The sequence below is a fragment of the Hipposideros armiger genome, unplaced genomic scaffold (assembly GCF_001890085.2).
Source record: "Hipposideros armiger isolate ML-2016 unplaced genomic scaffold, ASM189008v1 scaffold_807, whole genome shotgun sequence".
NCBI lineage: Eukaryota > Metazoa > Chordata > Mammalia > Chiroptera > Hipposideridae > Hipposideros > Hipposideros armiger.
In genome coordinates this window covers 394,312-407,562 of record NW_017732157.1, presented here as the reverse complement: position 1 = coordinate 407,562, position 13,251 = coordinate 394,312, and the positions used below count along the sequence as shown (strand labels likewise).

The 13,251-nt window shown below is 37.5% G+C and overlaps 2 protein-coding genes across 2 annotated transcripts in view; one reads left to right on the top strand and one right to left on the bottom strand.

Annotated features, from left to right (window-relative positions):
- The window catches only part of SUPT16H (SPT16 homolog, facilitates chromatin remodeling subunit), a 43,571-nt gene that overhangs the window by 23,216 nt on the left and 7,104 nt on the right, over window positions 1-13,251 (bottom strand). The window contains exons 2-7 of the mRNA XM_019628741.1: window positions 6,497-6,589; window positions 6,075-6,245; window positions 5,230-5,382; window positions 4,255-4,401; window positions 3,689-3,840; window positions 2,300-2,472 (exon numbers count right to left, since the gene is read on the bottom strand). Coding sequence (XP_019484286.1) covers window positions 2,300-2,472; window positions 3,689-3,840; window positions 4,255-4,401; window positions 5,230-5,382; window positions 6,075-6,245; window positions 6,497-6,589 — 889 coding nt within the window. The remainder of the gene's footprint in view (window positions 1-2,299; window positions 2,473-3,688; window positions 3,841-4,254; window positions 4,402-5,229; window positions 5,383-6,074; window positions 6,246-6,496; window positions 6,590-13,251) is intronic.
- The window catches only part of RPGRIP1 (RPGR interacting protein 1), a 104,188-nt gene that overhangs the window by 87,532 nt on the left and 3,405 nt on the right, over window positions 1-13,251 (top strand). The window lies entirely within an intron of this gene.

Below are 13,251 nucleotides of genomic sequence, written 5' to 3'. Positions count from 1 at the left end.
TCTGTTCCCCTTCCCCCAATTCCCCAGTGCTGTTCCCATCCCAATTCCCCAATAAAAATCTAAAAAAAACCCAACTATAAAGAAAAGAATAGAGAGCCCAAAAATAAACCCACATATATATGATCAATTAGTTTATGACAACGGAGCCAAAAATATACAATGGGGAAAGGACAGTCTCTTCAATAAATGGTGTTGGGAAAACTGAACAGCCATATGCAAAAAAATGACACAAGACCACTGTCTTACACATATACAAAAATTATCTCAAAATAGATTACAGACTTGAATATTAAGACTTGAAAAACCATAAAACTCCTAGAAGAACAAATAGGCATCGGTTTCAGCGATAGTTTTTTGGATTTGACACCAAAAGCAAAAGCAACAAAAGCGAAAATCAAGAAGTGGGACTACATCAAACTAAAAAGCTTCTGCACAGCAAAGGAAACCAACAACAAAATGAAAAGGCAACCAACTGAATGGAATAAGATATATGAAAACCACGTATTTGATAAGGGTTAATATCCAAAATATACAAAGAATCCATACAACTCAATAGCAAAAATAAAAATAAAAATATCAATCAATACAATTAAAAAATGGGCAGAAAATCTGAATAGACATTTTCTCAAAGAAAACATACAGGTGGCCAACAGGTATATGAAAACATTCAGTATCACTAATTATCAGGGAAATGCACATCAAAACCACAATGAGGTATCACCTTGTATGTTAAAATGGCTATTATCAAAAAGGCAAGAAATAAAATTGTTGGCAAGGATGTGGGGAAAAGGAAACCCTTGTGCCAATATTGTTTGTGGGAATGTACACTGGGGTGCAATCATTATGGAAAACAGTATGGAGGTTCCTCAAAAAATTAAAACTAGAACTACCTTATGACCCAGCAATTCTACTTCTGGGTATTTATCCAAAGAAAACAAAAACACTAACTAGAAAAGGTATATGCACCCCTAGGTTCATTGCAGCATTATTTACAATAGTCAAAATATAGAAACAACCTGTGTCCACCAACAGATGAACAGATAAAGAAAAGGTGGTACAGTTGACTCCTGAACACCAGTTTGAACTACATGGGTCCACTTACATGTGGATTTTTTTCAATAAATACTACAAATATATTTTCTCTTCCTTATGATTTTCTTCATTTTCTTTTTCTTTTCTCTAGCTTTACTTTATTGTAAGAACACAGTATACAATACACACTGGGTTGTCAGAAAAGTCATGATGTATTTTTTGTTTTTCGTTGCAAAAATGTGTCATGGTTTTTCCGACAACCCAATATAACATACAAAATATGTGTTAATCGACTGCTTTTTTAATCAGTAAGGCTTCTAGTAAACAGTAGGCTATTCGTAAAGTTTTTGAGGTGTCAAAAGTTATATCCAGATTTTCAATTTCATGGGGAATCAGTGCCCCTGAACCCTGTATTTTTTAAGGGGTAACTGTGTACACAGACACACACACAATGGCATATTATTCAGCCATACAAAAAGAATAAAATTTTGCTATCTGCAGCAACATGGACAGACCTTAGAGCATTAAACTAAGTGAAATAAGTTAGACAGAGATACAAATACCATAGGATCTCAGTTATATGTGGAATCTAACCAATCAACCAACCAACCAAACAAGCTCATAGAGAGAATAGACTGGTGGTTAACAGAGGTAGGGGGCGGGTGTCAAATGGTGAAGGGAGTCAAAAGGTACAAACCTGCAGTTATAAAATAAGTAAGTTCTGGGGATGTAATGTGCAGCATGGCAACTATAGTTGTTAATATTGTACTGCATATTTGAAAGTTGCTGAGAGAGTAAATCTTAAAAGTTCTCATCACAAGAAAAATCTGCAATGTTGTATGGTGACAAATGTTAACTAGGCTAGTTGTGGTGAAAATTTTGTAATATGTACAAATACTGAATCATTATGCTGTACATCCCAAACTAACATAATTTTATATGGCATTTTTACCTCAAAACAATGACGACAACAAAAAAACAACTTTCTCAAGTTCTAAACAAGAGTAGTATGGCCACAGTATTTCATGAAGATCTGGACACAGAGGTGTAACTAACTAGTCAGAGGGGTTTTTGTAAACATCAGTATAAAACCACCATCTCCACTCATGCACAAAAAGAAAAGCGGATTCAAGAACTAAATGCCAAGGATGACTGGAGGGTAGCAAAATCTAATTGTTTTTAATATGAGAGCCTCTGGGATATACTCACATAAATGTTAATAGCATTTTTGTTACATGATTTCCAAACCTTTTCTAAGGCACCTCACCATGTCTTAATTCTTTTAGCAACTCCTCTTGAAGCTGGAGCAAAAAGTTGTAATTTTCTTGAACTTCCTGAGAAGGGTCAACCATCAAAGTGCGAACAAGGTTGGAGCAGTAAGATTTGAAGCGAATACCCATGGCACAAGTGATGGCCCCAAAATGCATGTGATTCTTGTCACTAGAGAACCAAGGAAGAAAACATTTCATTCATTACCCAAATTAGCAAAGTCCTTAGTACCACTGGCACAAAACATCTGTAATCACTGCCTTTCCCCCCTGCTATATCCCAAAGCTGAAACAGAATAAAGACCTAAATATTTTTTTTATATAAAGTGGTTTATAAAGACTCTGGAGTAAAATTAGTGACCAAAACTTTTAGATTAAAAATTCATTGAAAAGTTGAGTTGTTGTATCCTAAATATGCAAAAAAATACTGTATTTTTGCCGTGTATAATGTGCACTTTTTTGCCCAAATTTGTGAGGGGAACATAAGGATACACATTATACATGGGTAATACTAATTCCATATCTATAGAAATATTTTTTAATTCTTTTATTTATGCTTATGAGTTAAAAGTATAACTCTAGAAATCAATAACGATATCTGTCTGCAAAATAATACCCTGGAATATGATAATCAGTTTTGTTGAACTTACAAAAAGAAGAAGAGCTCTTGGCCTTCTATGATGGGTAAATATCATACATTTGTTACCTGTACATAAATTTCTGTACTCTGTATCTGTTCTTGTGTTTTGTGATTATTTGTTACCTAAAATTTTTTTGTACCATAATGTTAAAAAATAAATGCTAAAATTATTTTATAATACAAAAACCAAGTACCAAAATGTAAACAAATAAAAGTTTGAATTAAAAAATTAAAGTGAAAGATTTTTTCCCCTCAAGTTTGGGCCAAAAACGTGGGTGCGCATTATATACATGTGAGCGCATTATACACGGCAAAACACAGTACATTATGGTATACCTAATAAGATTTTAATGTTCTGAGAGGGGGCATGTTTTGTACTGCATTTCTCATCATCTGGAAAATGCCTACAATCAAATGTCCAATTAAGAAATGAGTAGGGCCGACCGAGTGGCTCAGTTGGTTAAGAGCTCGCTCAAGAGTTTGAGCTCTGAGCAACAGCGGTTCGATTCCTGGCCCGAGCTGAGCAGCCGCTGAGCTGCCAACAGGTGGCAGGATGGCTCAGCTTAAAAAAAGAGTAAATATCTGAAACAAAATACAAATATGCATAGCACAAGACAAGAAGACAATGTAGAAGGCAGAGTAAGTTATTCTATCTCCTCTATTTTTCTGAATTCTGAAATGAGTCAAAAAATAGGCTAAAGGTTGAAATGCTCTGGCTGTTGGTTTATTTTGAAGTTCTTGTACTTACCTCACCACACTGAACTTGAGATTATAGTTGCCGCCACTCTGAATGATAGGAGGATAACACATTTCCACAGTAGAGGGGTCTGCCCCAGCTAGGTATTTTTTCTCTTCGATGGCTTTTTCCACAGACTCAGCCAGTTTGCTGTGTCGAACTTTCTGCAAGTGTACCCAGAAATGAAACAATACTCACTAAAGAGTGGCAAAAAGGGGTGTTGCATTTTTGGATGTTATCATTGGAAGACAACATATATCCTGATATTACTTAGGATGCTATAAAAGTCTTATGACATGGTTTGTGTGCCAGATAATATACTGGTATACAAGCAAAGCAAATTTATAAAACAGAATGTGGAATTCACAGCTATTCAAGAAATTCTCAAGTGAAGTACTGGTAACCTCAAGAAACTCTAGTGCAGGTTTAGTTATTCAGAAAGACAGCTGGCACAATCACACACCACCAACCCAAAGGCTTAATTTCAAAGGAAGCTGAACACATACCAAAACAATATATGGTAGGGATTTATTTCTGCTTCATCAAAACTGTAAAAAGACTCTTCCCTCTCCATTTACCTCATCTGCATCAACTATTTCCATGACTCTTTCCTTGAAGAATTTGTTGAAGACTTCAGAAGTGATGCTGGCTGCTTTCTTCATTAGGTTGAGTTCCCCGTCCTCCTTTACAGCAATGGTATAAGCCACAACGGCACTGATATCTATCTGCAGTGTAAGTGATAAGAGTTTCTCTAACATGTAAATATAGAATTGCTAAAGAAATGCGTCTATGTAAATGCTATCAGTGATATTACGTTATTTAGCAAACTATTCATCAATAGTTTAGAGAACATTGAAATATTATTTTCTTGTCCAAAACACTAATTTGAAAAGATATATGCACCCCTATGTTCACTGCAGCACTATTCACAATAGCCAAGACATGGAAGCAACCCAACAGGTGGTACAATATATACAATGGAATATTACTCAACCATAAAAAAGAATGAAATATTACCATCTGTGACAATATAGATGGACCTAGAGGTTATTTTGCTAAATGAAATAAGTCAGACTGAGAAAGACACATCCTATATCTCAGTTATATGTGAAATCTAGAGAACAAAATAGAAAAAAAAAATTCTTTTCTTGGACTGAATAAATGTTTAAAATAGCTTTATCAGGTCATTTTTTTGTATTCTAATAGTCATTAAACTAACATACCATTTAAAATGTAAAGGTAAATGCCCCTCTCTAGAGGTTTTTGTAAAGGCTGCAGAAAAGACGGAGATGAGGGAAAAAGGAGGCAAACAAGAATTTTTCTGGAGAGACTTTTCTCAGTTTCCCTGCGAAGTAGCTGAACTATCTCCTGAATGCCTCGTTCTTGAATGAAAAGTAAAACTGACTTCTGCTCAGCCAAAGGGAATAAAAAATGGAAATGTGAACGAAAGTATAGTTTTCCCAAAACATATTCTCTAAACTATCTGTTACGGAAGTCCGTCATGCTGTTGCCTTCTCAACTCTGCATCTGCTTGTTTCCGGCAGTTCTCTTACTTTGTCAAAGCCCTCTTTGTTGAGGCAGTCATTCCAGCTTTTCATGAACTCTCCCGGGAACTTGTCTTTGCTGAACACACCAATCTTCTTGCCATTCTTGCTTTCTTTAATGGCTTCAATCATTTTGTCAAAGCTGCTCTTATTACTTTCATTCTATCAGTGCCACAGGAAGAAAAGGGATTTGTCAATTAGTTTGAGAATTAGATATCTATGTTCCACTAGTAACAAACAGGCAGACAAACATTCTAAACCCTGGAAATAATAAATTCTAATCCCATGCCCTACCCACTTCTTTAGGGCAGACTGTCACACACTAAAAGTTAACACAAAATTTCGTTGGATATTTGTATATGCTTAAGTGCCGTATAAGCTGACAAGGTTAGTTATTCTTTTTCTCCAGGAACAGCTAGAACAGCTGAGAAGCTCAAACATATAGGTGAACAATATCCTGAGAAAAAAAATCGTGTATCAGGTGGGCAGTATGACAAAAAAAGATCACATTTGATAAAAACTGGAAATGAGATTTATCTGCGTTTCCTTAACAGTATTTAAGGTTATTTGTTCCAATTAAGGTACTTAGATGAAAACAAACAAGATGACAGTGTCCTCCAGAATGGACAGATAAAGTTATTGTCTGCTGGAATTTCACAGCCCATTTTTTTTTTACCACAGAACTTCTGTTACTGAACTATCTTCTTCCTAACAATGAAGATGCAATAAAAATTTGTTATTACACCAGTCAGCTAAAATCTTCCCTTGTATTCTTTTAAATTCCTTGAAGGCATTTCTGTTCATCACTTTTAGACAATCTTTACATTTATGACACATTCTTTGTTGGTTCTGACCTTTTCTCTTATCAGCAGTGTGATGGCAGGGGCTCCATTAGCATTCTCATTGCCCTTAGTATTGGCAATCTGTTTCAAGAACTCCACTTTTTTCTTGCTGGCCATAAAAATGATTTTATCATCACAGAAGACCATGATAGTATCAGTTAGTTCATAACCAAAGAGCCATGTCTATGGGAAAAGACAATAGAGACAATATTTACAGATTAAAAAAAAAAAAGGTCCTAAATCAGTGCTGTCTACTGAACTTTTTGTGAAGATGAAAATATTCTATATCTGCTCTAATATGGTAGGCAGTATAGAGTACTTGAGACATGGGGTCAAGGAATTAAATTTGTAATGTGGTGGTGGCTACTGTACTGAACAGTGCCATGGATGTCAATGATTCTGAGGGCTTTGAACTGCTCTAATAAACTCCTCACCTGTAAGGCAGTTGATTTGGCATAAACAATTTCTTCATCAACACCCACTGACACAACAATGGCATCAACATTGGCATACTCATCTTCTCCTTTCTGGAAAGTGAAGAGGTAAGGTAATTTGGTCATTTTCTTTTAACACAAGCAAAGTAAGAATACAGACTTCAGTATTTACTCAGACTATATATAATTTTTTCCTAAAAGAAATTACAAGTTTAAGGTACATGTTTGCTTGGCAACCTCATAGCCATTAGTTCTCTTTAAAACAGCTTTATTGAGACAGGCTTCATAAATTTATCCATTTACTATGTATGATTCAAGGGTTTTTAGTGTTTTCAGAGTTATGCAACTGTCACAATCTAGAACATATTCATCTCCCCAAAAAGGAACCCATTATCAATCATTACCTATCTCCCCCCAGCCCTAGACAACTAATCTGTCTCTATGAATCTGTCTATTCTGGACATTTCATATAAAGGGAATAACAGAACACATGGCCTTTGTATCTGGCTTATTTAACATGCTCTCAAGGTTCACTCATGTTACAACACACATCAGAATTATATCTTTTACTGAATGATATTCCATTGTATGTATATATCACATTGTATTCATTCATCAATCACTGGACATTTGGGTTATTTCCAGTTTGGGGCAATTATGAATAATGCTGCTATTACCATTCATTTAAGTTTTGGTGTGGAAACATTTTTCGAGTATATACCTAGGTGAGGAATTGCTGGGTCTTACGGTAATTGTATATTTAATTTTTTCAGGAACCACCAGACTGTTTTCCAAAGTGATTACACATTTTACAATCTCGATCCTCATACAGCAATGTATGAGGGTTCTAATTTCTCCACATGCTGACAAACACCTGTCCTTTTTATGAAGTAGTATCTCGTTGTTCTGTTTTGCAATTCTCAGGTGGCGAATGATGTTGGGCACCTTCTTACGTGATTACTGACCATTTGTATATGGTCAGTAAGGAAGGGGCCTAACTTTTTTGGAGAGGTGCCTATTCAGATACTTTGCTCATTCTGTAACTGGGTTATTGCTTTATTAAGTTGTAAGAGTTCTTTTTGTATTCTAGATGCGTCTCTTATCACATATGATTTGCAATTTTTTCTCCCCTTTGGTAGTTTGTCTTTTTCACTTTCGTAATGATGTTGTCCTTTAAGGCATGCAAGTTTTTACTTTTGAGGAAGTCCAAATTATTTTGTGCTTTTGATATCAGATCTAAGGTGGCTTTACTAATTCAAGGCCATAAATATTGACCTGTACTTTCTTCTACAACAGTTTTATAGTTTCAGCTCTTATATTAGATCTATGATTCATTTTGAGTTAATTTTGTGTATGGTGTTAAGAAAGGGGCCTAACTCCATTCTGTTGCACATGAAAATCCAGTTGTTCCAGCACCATTGTTGAAGACTATTCTTTACTCACTGAATTGTTTTGGCACCACTGTCAAAAATCAAATGATATAAATGTGAAGGTTTATTTCTAGATTCTCAATTCTTTTCTATTGACCTACATGTCTATCCTTACACTAGTACTATGTTGTTTTGATTACTACAGCTTTGTAGTAAGTTTTGAAATTGGAATAAGTGTGAGTCCTCCAACTATTAAATACTTTTGAACAGCTATATATGACCAAAGGACTGGTAATTATGGGCTATAAGGTCAAATCCCTGACTTCCATTATAGTCAAGAAAAACACCTATAATCCTTTCACACTTTAAGGATTCTGGTTGCCAATAAGAATCCAAATATGATAGCAATTGAGGGTTTTGTTGAAGTTCTCTACCACAGCAAACAAATAACCCAAAGAAGTTAGTTACTACATAGAAACTGTACGCAATCACCCATTGATTTTCAGTGAGAAAATGTTTTCCTTCAGGTTGGTAAAGTTTATCCTTAGTTCTCACTTATGATACAAAAGTAAAGGTAGTAAAACTGCTAGTGCCTTAGCATGAAGTCAATAGCACAAACTAATTCTTCACTACCACATGTTCACGAAAAGAAAAAACAAAAAACATTTCACTAAAGAATGTTTTTGATACAGTAAAAATGATAGGTATTCCGGAAATGTCAACCCTTGAAATTTTTTTTTTTTTTAAGATTTTTATTGGGGAATTGGGGGATGGGAACAGACAAGTTGCTGTCCTTTTGTTCTTCAGTCTAGTTGTGAAGGACGTTGCTTCACTGGCCCAAGTTGGCACCATCATTGCGCTCTTCCTGGGCGAGTCAGATCAGTAGCCGGCTTCTGGACGGCTGCTCACGGTGGCTGCTGGCCACTCACGTTGGCTGCTGGCTACACACGGTAGTCCATGGCAACCCACTGCAGCATGGGCTGCAGGCTACGCCGTCGCCGGCGACTCACGGTAGCCCAGCTCCAGGTTGAGCTGTTGCTCAGCATCTTAACTGTAGAGGGCAGTGTCACTGGCCCTCATATGTGGGATCCAAACTGGGGCCCTCTGGTGTCCCAAGCCAGTTCTTAACCATCGCGCCACTCGGCCAGCCCTTGAATATGTCTTTTTAATATTCTGTGTAACGATTTGGGAAGAACACACAAAACACTTTTGTGTACACACTGAAGTATAATGGTTGTCTCACGGAAAAGCTCTTGTACAATTATTTGAGTAACAAGCTGAACTAATCACTTAAGACTTGGGTATCTGGCATACATTTTCTTGAAAATGAATGAAGCCTGTCACTTCAAGAAAAATGAATGTCATAAGTGTTTGTCAATGATAAAACTTGAGTTTTCAAGCAAAAAATTTAAAATTTGAAAAACTGTACCCACCACTATGAACTTCACAGCTTCCCTACTTAAAGGCTTTTCTGATGAGATCAGTAGTGATATTAATATGCGTGATTCTTCCATACTGCCTAATGAAATGTGTAACATTTAGATGATCTGTACAACTGAGAGAATCAGTATTTTCCAAAGCAGTGCATAATGTTACAAAGAATCCAAGATGCAATACAGACCAATAACTTCAGTATGAAAAATTCATTGCTGTGGTTTCAGATTCCACATTACAACTAACTTTTATTTATTTTTATTATTATTTTTAAAAGATTTTATTGGGGAATTGGGGGAGGGGCACAGTGCTGGGGAATCAGGGAAGGGGAACAGACAAGTTGCTGTCCTTTTGTTCTTCAGTCTAGTTGTGGAGGACGTAGCTTCATTGGCCCATGTTGGTATTATCATTGCGCTCCTCCCAGGTGAGGCAGTCTCTCGCCGGCCATTGGACAGCCGCTCACGCTGGCTGCTGGCCAGCCCCACTTGCAGCCTACACCGTCGCCAATGACGCTCGGCAGCCCAGCTCCAGGTCGAGTTGTTGTTCACCATCTTAGCTGTAGAGGGCACAGTGTCACTGGCCCTCATGTGGGATCTGAACCTGGGCCCTGCTGCTCAGAGCTGGCGTTCCAAGCCAACTCTTAACCTACACGCCACTTGGTCGGCCCTACAACTAACTTTTAAAAGACTACCAGTTCTTGAGTTTTAGTATAGTAACAAAGAATAGCCAATAATTATCTAAAATTATTAAAACACCCCCTTTTCCAGCTTCATGTAAGTATGAGGCCAGGTTTTCTCTACATACTTGATAGAACCTATGCACAGAAAGGATCTTTGGGGTCCTGAATAATTTAAGAATGTAAAGGGGTAATGTTATCAAAGAATTTGAGAACCACTGTGTTATATGATTCCTGTGACACTGTATCAACACTAGTTTTCTCTCCTCCCCCAATTTTTGCTACATACACTCCAATTCTTCAATAAACAGTGATTTTGTGTCTGTTATATTACTGCTACCTTAATAACCTCCCCAAATTAGTAACAGGCACTCCCCTATACTTAATGCTTATCTGTTCTGGATACAGATGTTTTTCCCTAAACATCTGCCCACAAAAAAAAACACCACTGAAACGAACCAAAAAGTCCCTTTTAGTATTTTTTGATATTTGAAATCTTGTTCAAGTCTAAAATTTTAAACACAGGTACCAACATATACAGAAATTCAAAATACAAAGTCACGTGTTTTTTAAAAGTATACAAAGGGGCCGGCCGAGTGGCTCAGTTGGTTAAGAGTTTACCCAAGAGTATGAGCTCTGAGCAACAGGGTCGTCGGTTTGATTCTCACATGGGCCAGTGATGCTGCGCCCCAAAATGAGCTGCCGCTGGTGAGAGCAAGTGCTCCTAACAACAAGGTTGCCTGTTCGAGATGGTGGGCTATGTCCACCTGCAATTAAAGACTGAATTTGGCACCTTGAGCTGAGCTGCTGCCCGGATGGCTCAGTGGATAGAGCATGTGCTCTTAACAAGTCTGCTGGTTTGACTCCCGCATGGGATGGTGGCGACACCCACCTGCAACTAACTGAAACAGCACCTTGAGCTGAGTGGCGCAACTGGACTTGGAGCTGAGCTTGCTGAGCCCTCCACAACTAAGACTGAAGAACAACTTGGCTGTTCCCCTTTCCCAGTACCCCAACACTGTTCCCCTCCCCCAATTCCCCAATAAAATATTAAAATAAAAAGTATACAAAGAATACAATCATGTACCTTAATCATTAATATGGGAAAATCATCCAAAAGGCTCTCAATAAAACTGAAAATAGGAAGAGGAGGAAAGACCCACATAGTCAGCTTTTTTATGATGAGGGAAACAAATCCAACAAATCTCAAAGATTTCAATTCATGTAAAATGCCTAGTTTTCCACTGCTGATCAAAAAGGTGAGAGGATGAATCCTAATTTCTCTTGGAACTCAGCTGCTGTGACCATATCATAGAATATTCTTGGTTGATTCTTTACAAAAACTGATGGGCTCTAACCCCAGAAGAAAGAAATGTAATAACACCAGAATTTAAGATATCTAAAGACAATGAATTTGGATAATTTTTTTCTTAAAATGTGCTTCAGTGGGTTATAATAAAATTAAATATTTAGACAGCAAAATTAGAGACACTACTTTGTATTCAAACTTGATGTCCTATACAGATTACACCTGAAAACAGTCTTTTGAAACTATGGGAGATTTTTAATAATCTGCTTGTAAAATTTACAAGTAAAATATTTTAATTATATCTGGAATCTGTTTTGGAATATTAGAGTGGAGGGAGCTAGTTAAAAAAAAAAAAAAAAGGGCCGGCCAAGTGGAACGATGGTTAAGAACTCGCTTGGGATGCCAGAGGGTCCCGGTTCGGATCCCACATATGAGGGCCAGTGACACTGCCCTCCACAGCTAAGATGCTGAACAACAGCTCCACCTGGAGTTGGGCTGCCCCTGAGTTGCCAGCGACGGCGTAGGCTGCAGCCCCTGTGGCAGTGGGTTGCCATGGGCTACCGTATGTAGCCAGCAGCCGCCGTGAGCGGCCGTCCAGAAGCCGGCGACTGATCTGCCTCGCCAGGGAAGAGCGCAATGATGGTGCCAACTTGGGCCAGTGAAGCAACGTCCTCCACAACTAGACTGAACAACAAAAGGACAGCAACTTGTCTGTTCCCCTTCCCGCAATTCCCCAGCACTGTTCCCATCCCCCCAATTCCCCAATAACAATCATAAAAAAAAAAAGCCCCAAGGGTAATAGCCCTGACACTAGTAACAGTCCTATAGTCAGCTCCAAGCGCCAGCCTGTGTTGCTTAAAAGGTCTCAGATTCCTAGCTAATCTCTGTGCTTGGGCTGGTCTTCAGAACTGAGACTGGAGCCCTTGTCAAATCTGGACTTGTGATAGCTGTGCTCCCATTTCTAGATGAACCATCTTGCAGCACTGACCCCCAGCGTGCAGACTCTCAACCACCACCATACCCTTTCTGTCCCAAATGCCACCACCTTCCAATCTGTCTGGGACACTTGACATCCAAGTCTTGCTCAAACAGGTGTTTCAGATGGAACAGTCTATATTGAGCAGCCACTTTCTGTATGTCTTCTTGCATTTATTATCTGTAATCCTCATACTACTACTTTAGGTGCAGTCTCCATCATCATATGCAAAATCCACAATCAAGCCACAAACACCCACAAGTTCAACAGAAATACAGAGTCCTTACACTGATTTAGGCTTCAAAAAGGGTACTGAGTCTAATTAAAATGTACATATTAAGTTTAAAGCAGATTATTTTTGCTTTGGATACAACTATATAACAGGTAAAGTTATACATTTTCTACCATTTCTAACTCATTCGGTTAAAATATCAGACAAGGGAATACTTTCATTAGGGTATTAAAGATAAAAATAAATTTCTTCGGAAGGTTTCTGATTTTTATCTCTAAGGAAACTGACAGTCATTTAACAAACTTTTCAGGTAGGATGTTAGTATTGGTGACTTCTTAAAACTTACAAGAAATTTATTTTAGCAACTGCAAGCAATAGGTATCGAGGTCGGTCTTTTGTATTTAGAGACAGTAATGCCTATCAGGTAAGGGCTCACTCTGAAGTGCTTAAAAAAGTGCTTAGCTAATAGTAACTATGTGTTTGCCATAATTATTAAAGACTGAAATGGCTGTTTATTAAAAATTTACCATGTACCACACCACTACTGTTACTGATATTAATGATTAGCTGTTGATTACATAATCAGTACAGAATATACAGAACAGAATTTCTGAACGTGTACAACCCATACAGGAGATGATTTTAGGTGATTCCGGGTGTGGCTTTCAATATTCAATCAGAGAAAAAAGTTACATACTTTTCAACTTTTAATCCACTTGATTACATCAAGAATATATCCAGGAATAATGGTAATCCTT